The sequence below is a fragment of the Taurulus bubalis genome (genome assembly GCF_910589615.1).
Source record: "Taurulus bubalis genome assembly, chromosome: 21".
Classification (NCBI taxonomy): domain Eukaryota; kingdom Metazoa; phylum Chordata; class Actinopteri; order Perciformes; family Cottidae; genus Taurulus; species Taurulus bubalis.
The window spans coordinates 10,576,077-10,588,168 of record NC_136609.1 but is presented as its reverse complement, the minus strand read 5'-3'; the positions used below and the strand labels follow the sequence as shown (position 1 = coordinate 10,588,168).

At 47.6% G+C, this 12,092-nt stretch overlaps 1 protein-coding gene across 1 annotated transcript in view; it reads right to left on the bottom strand.

The window, feature by feature from the left end:
* Nucleotides 1-401: 401 nt before the first annotated feature.
* Nucleotides 402-12,092, bottom strand: part of klf7a (Kruppel like factor 7a) — a gene marked incomplete at both ends in the record, with an annotated part of 28,141 nt that continues 16,450 nt past the window's right edge. The window contains 3 exons of the mRNA XM_079236980.1: nucleotides 402-453; nucleotides 4,228-4,351; nucleotides 10,448-11,060. Coding sequence (XP_079093106.1) covers nucleotides 402-453; nucleotides 4,228-4,351; nucleotides 10,448-11,060 — 789 coding nt within the window. The remainder of the gene's footprint in view (nucleotides 454-4,227; nucleotides 4,352-10,447; nucleotides 11,061-12,092) is intronic.

The following is a 12,092-nucleotide window of genomic DNA, read 5'->3' as shown; positions in this document are numbered from 1 at the left end:
CGTTCTCAGACGAGGAAATATACAAACAGCAGTTCTGCTGTCAGCGCGCGGGAAATGACTGTACAACTGGTCCGGCGGCGAGCTCGCTGGCCCGTGCTGCACCGGACAGGGCCGACATTTTTTGGAAGAGTTTTCGACCGAGGGACGACAAAGAGCCGCCGGCTACGGGCACGTGGTCCGCCGTCCGCCGGGCGGCGTCCGCCTCTGCCTCGTCCACGCCAGGCATTTCACGAGGTGGCGCCTCTCCCTCTCGGCCAGAATGACCAAATCTAGTGTTCTTTTGAGTCCATGCCGCTCTCTCTTTCGCTCTCTCTCTCACATCCATGGTGGTGTTTCTCTGCAGATGATGCTCCCTCTCATTCCTCCACTCCGCCTCCATCCCCTTCTCCCGCTGACCTCTCTCAGATGTGCCTCTTCATGTGTAGCGCCAAGTGATCCGACCGCGAGAAACACCTGCAACCAAAGGGAGGCAAACAGAGAACAGCCTGTTAGGTTGTTACCAAGCAGTTTGTTTTGTCGATTGAGCTAAATGTTGCTGTTAGCTAGTGAGCGCTGATGCACACGCAATTAGTATATGTGTAACTAATTCATAATCAGCATTTTCAGCAGCACTCCTAATGACTTCAGCTGCGGCATGAATAACTAGAGAGCCCGCAGATGGATGTGGTGAAACGGCGAGGAAAGGGGGGAGAGAGAAAGAGAGGGGAGGAAAAAAAAGAAGCAGCATGCAAAACATGTGCCGTAAAACGTTAGCTTATTAGATGAATCGAAGCCTCTCTTCTGAAATCAGGCAGAATTGCTCTGGAAGTGCGCTGGCCTATGTTCCTTCCACGAGTGCGTTAAAAAATGTTTGATTATTTCAACCTGATTGCCACAAATTGGCAAAATGTATGTTCTGTTTATTCCATGCGTGCTTCCGTAAAGATGCAGCCATCATAGGAGAGCTAGATCAACAGCATTTCTGTTGCGCGCTAGCTGAACAAATACTACAGCTCCCCTCCCCAGACGAGTGCTTTTCAAACGGCGAGGGTTGCTTTTCTTTTTGAGGTAATTGGGAAGCAGCGAGTTCTGGTGATTAGTGTGCGTTAACAAGTATTTGAGATGGAGACTCGTTTCTCGGAGTTTACGAAAGTGCTGCGGTTTAAATACTGTTTGGGAGAAAACAGGAAACAAGACTCGAGAAAATTGCTCCCCAAATTGCTGCAGGAAATGTGTTTGAAATGAAGTTAAGTGCAGAATATATTGTGTCCATAAAGACCGGGTGTTTATGCCGAAATGGAAAAAACACTACAAATTGCTGAATTAGTGCTAGATTGACATTTACTTAAATGGGGCTTTGTGAACACTCCTCACAAGTAATTTGGTAATCATTCCTCAGATGAAATAACGTTTCAAATGAGTAAAAACACAATTCATCCAAAGCATTTATATATAAAACCCCAGTTTGGGAGTCAGACTCCCTCTCACAGCTCCTGCAACTGTTGATTTTTTCTGTTCTTTTTGACAACAGCTTCAGATTGTCTCTTCCCACGGAGACAGAGGCAACTGTCTAAGATGTCTAGATGAATCAGTGTTTGGCCAAGAGGGGGAGTTACACTGTGATGAGCCACCAGTCATCTGTCTTACTGACACACCTGCATGTGTGTCCCTGTTTGCTGCGTACACACACATGTGAGATCAATGGATGGCTCAGGAGACATAGAGGGCTGTGTGTGTGTGTGTTATTCTGTGTGTGTGTGCGCTCGGAGAGACAGATGGTAAAGTATGAGTCACGACTCGGGGGCACGACACCAGCTGGCACACCGTGGGTCTGTCCCCTCCTCCCTCCTCATCTTCAATCTTCCACCCCGTCTTCTCTGTCTCCCCTGTATCCCCTCTTTCTTCATCTCAGCAGGGTGTGTGTGCGTGTGTGTGTGTGTGTGTGTGTGTGTGTGTGTTGGGCTGGAGGGGTTGGGCGCCTTGTGACACATGACAGAGGTGGGCCCGAATTAGGGATGTGCCTGCAGGGAGGTGGTGGTGTCTGGGGAGGGAGGGGAGGTGGGAAATCAGGGGCGAGGAGGGAGAGATACTGTATTTACAGTCTGTCCAGCTGAGACCTGATTAAGTTGACTCTGCCTGGCCTTCTGCTACCACACACACACACACACACACACACACACACACACACACACACACACACACACACACACACGCATGGATGACCAAGACTCACACTCTCACATAAACAGTCGGGCAAAGTACAGCAGGTGAAGAGTGCTTTCTTTTTTGTCCTCTCATAATGAACCTATACATGATTCAAGAGGTCACACACACACACACACACACACACACACACACACACACACACACACACACACACACACACACACACACACACACATATATTGCTTTTTTTGACATTGGATGTCGTCTTTGTTCATTTTCAGCTTCATGAATACCTAAATAATGTTGTATGTAACGTACTGTTGTAGATACATTTGTCTTTTTTACATATATGTATATAGATATATATATATTGACGAAACTGCATGCATGTGGCATAATGAAAATTAAAAAATGCAATCATTATTTCCATGTAGAGGCCCATAGAAGCCTAAATTATGAGGTCTTTGGGTTCGGAGGCACTTTGCCAAATTAGTGTTTCAAGAAAGTGTTTTACACACTAATTGGAAACACTACATTGTTTTATTTAGTAAAGTAATTTAGTGTGACGTGAACACAGATGCAGCATAACACTAATAGTGTTTTGTATTAGCTTTAAGGGACTCCTTCGCCCACATCTTCACCCGGGGGTGCCTTGCCTTAAACACGGAGGTGGCGCCCGTCGTCAATATTGCTCAGAGATCCCAGAGGTGTCACCGAGGGCCGGATCACAGACAGCAGGGCGTAATTAAAATAGGAGTAAAGATTTTTGTGTCTGAGTCGAGCTGATCTGTTCATAATGGCCGCTGAATGTTTGATGATTTTGCCACCGGAGCCCTGCAAATTAACATTTTGCTGTGGTTCATAATTAAACAGGAGCCGGGGCGGCTAATTAGGACGCGGAGTCGCATCAACTCTTCAAAGATCCGCTAAAGATCGGCGGGGTTGTGTCCTCCTTTGTAACAGGAAGTGGCACGAGACGCATTCCTGAAAGCATCAATCTCCTGAACGATTACATTTTCCAGAAGGGTTTTGGAGCGGATATTGTGTGTTTGCCGCCGCTCAAGGACACTCGGCGCTCGGGTCACGGGGATCAGACCCGGAATCATCCGGTTTACAGGATCCTCTCTCCAATCACCGGGCCAGCTGAGGCTTTATTTACAGTAACACACACTCCCACACATAGACACACACACACATAGACACACACACACACACACACCTGTATTTTGGCTCTTGGTGGTCTCGGAAATTCCCCAAATACTTTTTTCCTCTCTAATGTCCAACGCACCAAAACTAGTGCCTTTCTTCAATAAGGAATACTTCATAAATGATGCATAAATTGTAAATATTGACTCTATTAGTGGATTATGAATCATCATTGATCACCATGGAACTATAACTGATGTTATTATGGTCTATTAAAAAGTAAACTTTTGTTTAAAAGGGACATACTTGTATTTAGATGTTCTACTAGAACATATTTACATGCTTTATTGTTAAAAAAAGTCACCCTCCACATCTGAATTAATCTTCATCTCGCCCTCAAAAAACGACTATCACAGTTTGTGTGTTTGTAGACGCTCCAGTTACCCAGAGTGTTTCATTCAAAATTCAAAATGTCTCATTCAAATTAATATTCTCCACCAGGATGTGTGATAATGGGTTCTACAGACATTTTACACCTCTGTCCCAGTGCGAAAGCAACCTCCAAATCAAGGCCCGACGCATTAATATGCTGCACGGGGCCTAAAGCGGGTACGGAGCAGAATAAGCAACCTTCGGGTTCCCAGTGAACGACTGAGCAGGTTGAGTCTTGCGTGTGTTGCGGAGGAGCACACATTAGTAATCCTGCCAGCACACTTTGAAATTGGGTCAGCACCAAAAACATGTTTGGGGTGTGTGTGTTACCGGCATCTTGTAGCGCTGCTTTACTAAACCAAACTGTGTGCAAAACACAACGGGAAAAAACAGCCCGCTGCGCTCCTGGAAGTACTTCAAATGACACTTGGAAAATGGGAGAAGAAAAGAAAAAAACACATAGAAGGCAGAGAGGAAAGGAGGGAGAGCTGTGTTTTGACAGACCTGTCACAGTGGTTGCACTTAAAAGGCTTGGCGCCGGTGTGTTTGCGGTAGTGCCTCGTCAGCTCGTCGCTCCGGGCGAATCGCCACTCGCAGCCCTCCCACGAGCACTTGTACGGCTTCTCACCTGGGTGGGGAAACAAAAACATGCATAAGCACCTATTGCATCGCTCATCCACCAATCACACGCATGCAAAAACCTGTCTGTGGTACAGTTGTGGACTCGTGAATCCAAATATAAAGTTGTTTGATATATTTTGCCCAGAGATTCTTCTTATTCCCTGTATATTATTTGAGTTAGCGTTCCATTTCACCGCTAAATATCCCATGTCTCCCTCTTTTTTAGGGGGCTGAAAAGAGAGCCGGAGAAGCTCCCACCGGTCTCCGGTCTTGCTGAACACGCAGAGGGTAGAGGGAAGTGGAGCGAGAGAAGAAGTGGAGAGGGAGAGAGGATGAGGGATTAGCGGCAAGGTGGATGAGAGGAGTGAGACGTGGAGGTGAGATGAGACCAGGAGGGGGGAAAAAGTGGAGTAGGAGAGAAGTGCTGCAGAAGTGGATTAAGGCAGAAGAGGCTGCAGATATGCCGGCGGGGGAGCGGGGCGGTGATAATTAGGCCAGTCGCACGGCATAATGGCAAAGAACCCACAATCCGCCAGCTGCGTCCAGCTCCGAAGATGTCACCTGCATCAGTCACATCCCATCTGGACCGGGCGGCTCGTGGCTGAATGCAGACGCGCTGGCACACTGACCAGCTCTGCTCGAGTGGCTTCGGCACAAACACAGGCTTTAATTTGTTGAATGTGATCACCCCCCCCACCACTCCCCAAAAAAAAGGGACACAATCGCTGTAGCGACTGCAGTCCAGATTGAGACGAGCGAGAGTGAAATGCACTCATTGTGCACAGATTTGTTTCGTGGGGCAGAAGGTATTAAAAAAAAGAAGAGAAATCAATAATGTATACTGTATGAATGAACTGCAATTTCATGGCAAATTTGTCCTGAAATGCAAAGCTGAACGCGTGACCTGCCCAAGCCCTGTTCACTGGAATCCTGTCCGGCTCGATGGTGAGAAACACGGTGCAGGAGGCTGCAGCCGTGATGAGGTGCTAAATGAACAAGAGAGGAAGGAATGACCTCCAGGAGGCAAAAAGCACCGCTGATGAATACAAAGTGACGACGCCTGATCAAGTATTATTCATTTGGACTTTTTTTTACATCATTTTTGTATGATTTACATCAAGTCAACTCTGATGTGTGAAATGACTTTGTTTCAGGTAGAATACTGCCCAGTAAACTGGTTTATGGAGTATAATTTAAAATAGCCCCGCCCCCTTTTGAGCCATCTATGCATTTCCACACTGTGGACACGTATCCCTTCATTCTGCCTCGCTTCCCAAAAAAAAAAACACCCAGAGCAGCGGGTCTGGGCCATCCCGATCTGGCCAATGAAATTCCCGAGAGGCAGGAATGCCTGAATGTGTTGCCTAGCAACGGGAGCGAGGGGGCGGGGTGTGTGTGTGTGTGTGAGGAGAGTGTACACTGAAAACATGAGGAGGCAGTAGTCAGTGCAGCTGGCTGGATCTGGCAACGGCACGGCGCCGTGCCACCGGCCAATTACCGAGCACGCTGGCAGAGCACGGAGGCAGTTGCCTAGCGACGATAACCGCGGAGCCGTGCAGGGCAAGATGGGGGAGGGAGGAGCGGGTGGTGGTGGTGGTGGTGGTGGTGGAGGAGGAGAGGGAAGAGACCAGAGCCTGCAGCGGTACATAACCACTCAGCTACCGACTCCTCCAACGATACGCTGCCCCCCATTGCCTAGCAACAGAGCCCCCCCCCCTCCTCCTCTCCCTCAAGATGCCCTCCTACAAACAGGCAGGTGCACACTCAAACACACACTCAAACACACACTCGCACACACACACTGGACGGGGAAGGTTACTTTTTAAATGCAATGATTCATAGAGTCCGGCTGATTGGCAGATTTAAACGGCAATCACAAACCTAATCCAGCGGATTATCTCCGACTCAGCGACGTAATCTGATTACGCTCGCTTACTTTGGGATTACTTTGCCTGTAAAACATATAATGTAGATTATGAAGCCATAAGTGGATTATTTCTTCTGATTTAAAGAATCGGGATCGTGGTCAGCGCCGTTGCTGAAGCCCATTATTTACTCTGCGTCATTTGATAAAATCCCCATTAGCTGACGGCATTCACTCATTTTAGGGGGAAATGTTGCGCAATCAAAATGCTTTTTCCCCCTTGAAAAGGTTTTTGTTTTTTCTTCTTTTTAATAATCAAATAAGCATTCACATATTTCTCACTGGTAATCTGATAGCTGGGTGTTTCCCCGAGTCACTGTAATCCCATTATGTGTAATCTGTTACTTCCGAATGCTCTCTCTCACACACACACACACACACACACACACACACACACACACACACACACACACACACACACACACACACACACACACACAGGCGTTCACTCCAGCCTCTCAGGTGCCAGTGTTGAAGATAATTGCATTCCCTCCATTAGCTGGAGCTGAGGCAGGGCATCCGGGTCTCAGAGGTCATTAGAGGCTCTCGGAGAGCGCTTCACGAGGCGCCGGCCCACAGCTCTAGAACCGCCGCATCGTGGAGGACCAGAGAAACGGCTTTGGAGGGAGAAGGGTGATAGATGGGCCGAGTGATGGAGGAATAAAGCATGTTGGGGAGAGGCGTGAGGATGATGGAGAACTGGAGCTGAAAGACGAACACTTATCATTGTTGCCATCAACTGTGTATCAATAAACATAATTGCACTCGTGAATGTCATCATTCAATTTGAATAAGACTGAGTGAAGAAAGTACCCCATTAGGAGAACACGGCATCTTTATAAATGTGGGCGAAACCGGTTCATTTGTAAAGAAAATCAGCCAAGTGTGCTTAAAAGTTTGACTTGAACAAGGAAAAGTGTTATTTTTATCTGATATTATTTATGCATATACAACATAAAAGGCATGGCCTAAAGAGTATTAGATACCTGAACATTATAGTGCAGTTTTACAATCTGAGAGAGAGAGAGGGGGCAAAGAGCGAAGCAATATAATAAGAGCGAGAGAGAGAAGCATGTAGAGAGGGATGTTACGAGAAGACTGACATAAGGAGAGAACTAGAGAGAGAGAGAAGAAGCCAACAGTTTTACCCGTTCCCTCACCCTTCCCAAAATCTAATTGTACCATTCCTTATCTGCCATAAGCCTATTCACAAAAAGCTCTACAGGGCACTGTCATTTCAACTCAGCCCGTCTAATTCCAGATTAAATCGTAGCCTTTTCTCCGTCGGTAATTTATGGAAATAACAACTAAGAAAAAGAGGATTTGAGTAATGACATCTTTAAACTTGTCAGGATAATGGCTCAGTGAATGGGGAGCCTGTGGCACTGCTGTCTCTTTCTGAAGAGGGTCGCTCCACTGTACCTCCCCCTCCCCGTCTTCCGTCTTCATCTACTCTTTGTTTCACCCCACGTCACGATCTGCTCTCCTCCTGCCTTTTCTTTAGCTTTTGTGTTTTCTTTGTGTCATCGCATGTCGACATTCCCCCCCGTCATCGTGCTGCTTTCCTGGTCGGAATAACGAGACAGATGTTCTTTGGGTGGAAGCTTTTAACCAAAGCACCTTAATTGACAAGGAAAGGATAAACTCAGGGTGGGGGTGCTATATGTAATATTGTGTCATTAAATCACATCAATATCTGATAGAGAGAAAGAGAAAGATGCAACCATGTGACATGATCTCAAGGGAAGGCGTATAAATAGCAAACTACTTTAAAGAAAATGCTGTCATGAGATGCATTTCAAGCTTTATTTCAGAACAAAACTACGGTTATTGTTGTAAAATGGTCACGGCCAAAGTTTGGGAATAAAATAAGTAAAATACATACATAAAGAGAGTAACGGAAACCATGTCACAAACATTATTTACTTATTGACAAGCTACCATATAATACGTTTTACACAGGACATTCATTTGGGTCTCCTGGGTGAAAGTCCTGTTTTTCTTTTCTTTTTCATATCACGTAACAACAATTCTGAGCAATATAGAAGAAAAAAAACACGCTTCATATCATTATGAACTGAGTTTGTGCCATTTCAGAACACTTTAGATGATCTCCAAATTCCTGATTCACTTGTTTTATCCTTCTAGTCCATCTCCTGGCTACAGTGGATATTGTGACTGGACAGCATCAGCATCCCCGGCCTCCCAGCGCCGGCCCAGTTGGCACCGAGTCCAGCACAGACATGCCACACTGGGGAAATCAATGATCGCGTGTCCGTGCCCTTTGTTCCAGTCGGGATGACGCCCCAAACCTGTGGTGATGTGCCACCGAGGGTGTGATCACACATACGCCGTGTTTTCTTCATTCACGACATATAGCCGCTGACAAGTTGGATTTATTCATATTCACACACACACACACACACCTCCCCGGGAAATACAAGCAAGCCAGAGCTTGTAAACAAGCCGTGTGAGGCCTCTAAATTAGACAGCTCTGGTGATCCGTCAACCTTTAAGTTTATGGAGTTAGATGGTCGGGAGCAAGAGAATTTAATAAGACTTCCTGTAACCTCATTTAGCATAATGGACGCTATCTGCTGTACCTCCACGGGTTGAAGCAGCTATATATACAATAGCATCCAGACGCCAGTCCACCATGCATTTAATTAATGTGTTATTCCAAGCATATACGGTCATATTCATGTCATTATACCCCTGAACACCTCTCTTAGAGGACGGGTTTCCCGCCATTGCAGCCCAATTATTTCCCCCAGACTTCATCGTCCTCACCTTCCCGATGAAGACGCTCAAACAAACCCTCGACATGCTCGGTGTGATGGAGACCTGAAGGCAGAAGGGGCGCTGAACCCGGACCCTGTTAACGCGGACTATCATTGTGTTCCCTTTGCTTTCATGATCGGGAATAAGCGCACAGACGGAATCCCTCATCACCTGCCCACTTAGGTAATAATACACCATCACATTTGACACATATTTTCCTGGCGTTAAACTGATCCCATTACTGCCCCCTGTGAAATCAGACAACCCCGGACAGAGGGCCACTGACCTAGACTTACAGTACAGAGCGCACAGAGGACGGGAGGGCCGGGAATAAAGCGGGGAAATGGCAGCCTATCCAGGTCAATCCATCCATCACTGTGCAGTTACTCAGACGGAGGACAGCTCCTCGACAGGGGTCTGAGTGGTTTGGGATTGAGATGGAAGAGCGGGAGAGTTATAACTCCTGAACCCTCCCCCTTCCTTCTTGAGAAGAACCTTGACTAGGAGGACCCGTCCTGGTTTGGCACCGAGAAGTTCGAGAGGTGCGTTTTTCCTAAATCACCGCTTTTTTTTATCTTACATGAGGATATTTAAGCCTGTTCTGTGATTACTTGGCTGTTTTTTCCCCCCCTTCTCTCTTTACATTTCTTATCACTATATGTGCATTTTGGACTTGTTTCAAAAATGTGAAGCGGGGAGATTTCCCTCAATTATCTCAAGGCAGGTTATCTAGGAACTCTGGGATTTGGCTGGCTCGCTGAAAAGGTGAATACATGAATGAATGAATGCATGCAGGGCTCACATAAATAGATAGATGGAGGTAGATGTAAATGTACGTGTTGAAAGCAGCCCACATTTTGTAGAAAAGTGTTTAATTCCCCTAAAAGACCAAAGTCCGTTTCTGGCTCCGAGTCCGTTTCTGTGCTGCAGGATTGAGTCTTTTCAGCTTGTCACCGACAATGAGTGTCAATCAGTTTTATTACCTGCAGGTGTATCAAGTGGCCGGCTCTGGCGAGAGAGGCGTCCTCAGAGCCGCCTGGCTGGAAGTCTCATGGGGGCACTTACTGACATTACGCTGGAAAGTGCACCAACTAATATGCTCATATTCACAAACTATATACAGAGTGTGTACCCTTGTGTCTCTGTACAACTCCTACACAGATACAAGCATGTACATTTACACTTAATGCGCGAGTGGGCAATTTTATTGAACCAATCTTGAAGTTAATGAGTATTACGCAATGAAATGTGCTTTTTACTCCCTTGTGCAAACTAAAAAAAATAGGATTATTGATTGATTTGAACTCTTATTGTGCTCGCAGACCAGAAATAGCTGCACAATATTCCATCTGCTGCTGCCTTTTCTTTCAGTTATAGTACAATGTGACTATTTCTCACCTGTATGCGTCCTCTGATGGGCCTTTAGGTGGGAGCTCTTGGTGTACACCTTCCTGCAGCCGTTGAACTGACAGCGGTGGATCCTCTTCTTGTTCTCCGGTAGCTCCCCGACCCCGATGACGCACGGCGCCCCCTCCTCTTCGTCCTTCATCCGGACGGGCAGCGCGTGCGCCGCCACCAGCCGCGCCGCGCTGAGCCCCACCTTCCTGGCCACCAGCTTCAGGGTAAGCGTCCCGTCCGCCGACGCCGTCAGTGTCTGGTTGGATTTGACGAGGTGGCGGCCCAGTTCTGGCGACGACGGCGGCGTCAGGGAGGTGACGGCGCTCAGCTGGGCCTGGTGGACCCCTTCCATCCCTTCTACGCTTTCCAGCCCCTGGCCTCTTAGTTTGAGGTCTCTTTTCATTGCGCCGGTGGAGGGGACGTTCTTCTGCGTTGGGCAGGGGATGACTGGAGGTGGGCTCAGGGGCTCCGGGAGGATGGGCAAGCTGGGGAGCTCCTCCTCGCCGTCCTCCTTCAGGTAGGCCGGAGTCAGGAGGCCATCCAGGTCCTGGTCGAAGAGCTCCGTCAGACGCTTGGGCTCCGTCTGCAGGTAGCGCTCCAATTCAAGGCAGGTCTGCGGGAGAGAAAAGACTCACGTTAGACTCAAGAGTTCCCACGTTTGGGCAGCGGCACTGAAAATGCCCTTCTCTCACTCTCACGAATCCCACTCGACAATTTCAACAACCCTCAGATCGCCCCGATATATGCGGAGGGGGGGAATCTGCATGGTGCCATCCACTCACCCAGACAGGCAACTTAGCAGCTCTGCCAGCTGTCACATGCACACACGCACAGATAGCCACCAAGACAGCCAGGATTACCTGGCAGCTCCAGCTCGACGGCTGATTACACACTGATTGATTGCAACCGCTGCGGCGCGGAACGAAAGCGAGCCGCCCGGATGGCGGGAGGAGAAGTCCTAAACTGAACAGAACTCCTATCAAACAACATTTTATAGAGCTTTGACAAGCCATGTGTGCACCGGCTTCCACTGAGCCAAGATAGGAAGATTTATTCAGCTGTAGTTATGGTCTGCTTCATCCCTATTACACCTCTCCCCTCAGAGGGCAAATAAAAGGCTACATCCCCGATTTGTGTGAACTGGCATCCCGAGAAGTCTATTACTTTACAACAAGCTGGCGGAGGGTTGGAAGAGGAGAGCCGGCGAGGGGAAGAAGACGCTCCGTGTCCAAGGATGAAGCCATTATGTTTGAACGGACGGCGGCAGTTTGATCCCAGGGATCGTTGTGTTTCGCTTGTAGCCGCTAACACGTTTTGACAGCTGAGATGGAGGCTAGCAGCTCCACTGGGCTCGTGCTACTCGCCACTTCATTTGTGTGTAAATAGGCGCTGACAGACAGAGCAGCAAGTCCCATTATCAGGAATAGGGTTGTGCAGACTGAACACATCAGAGACATTTACAATCTCACACACACACACACAAGTTGCTTGTTTGCACCTTCTAAAAATAAACGCGGCACTTTATTTTGGAGGGGGGTGTCTGTTGCTAAGGGAGTGTAATTTCTCCTCTAAGTCATCTTCTTCCAGGAACAAAAAGGGATTTGGAGTTGTTTTTTCATATTTTTTTCTACTGTTTACAGTATTT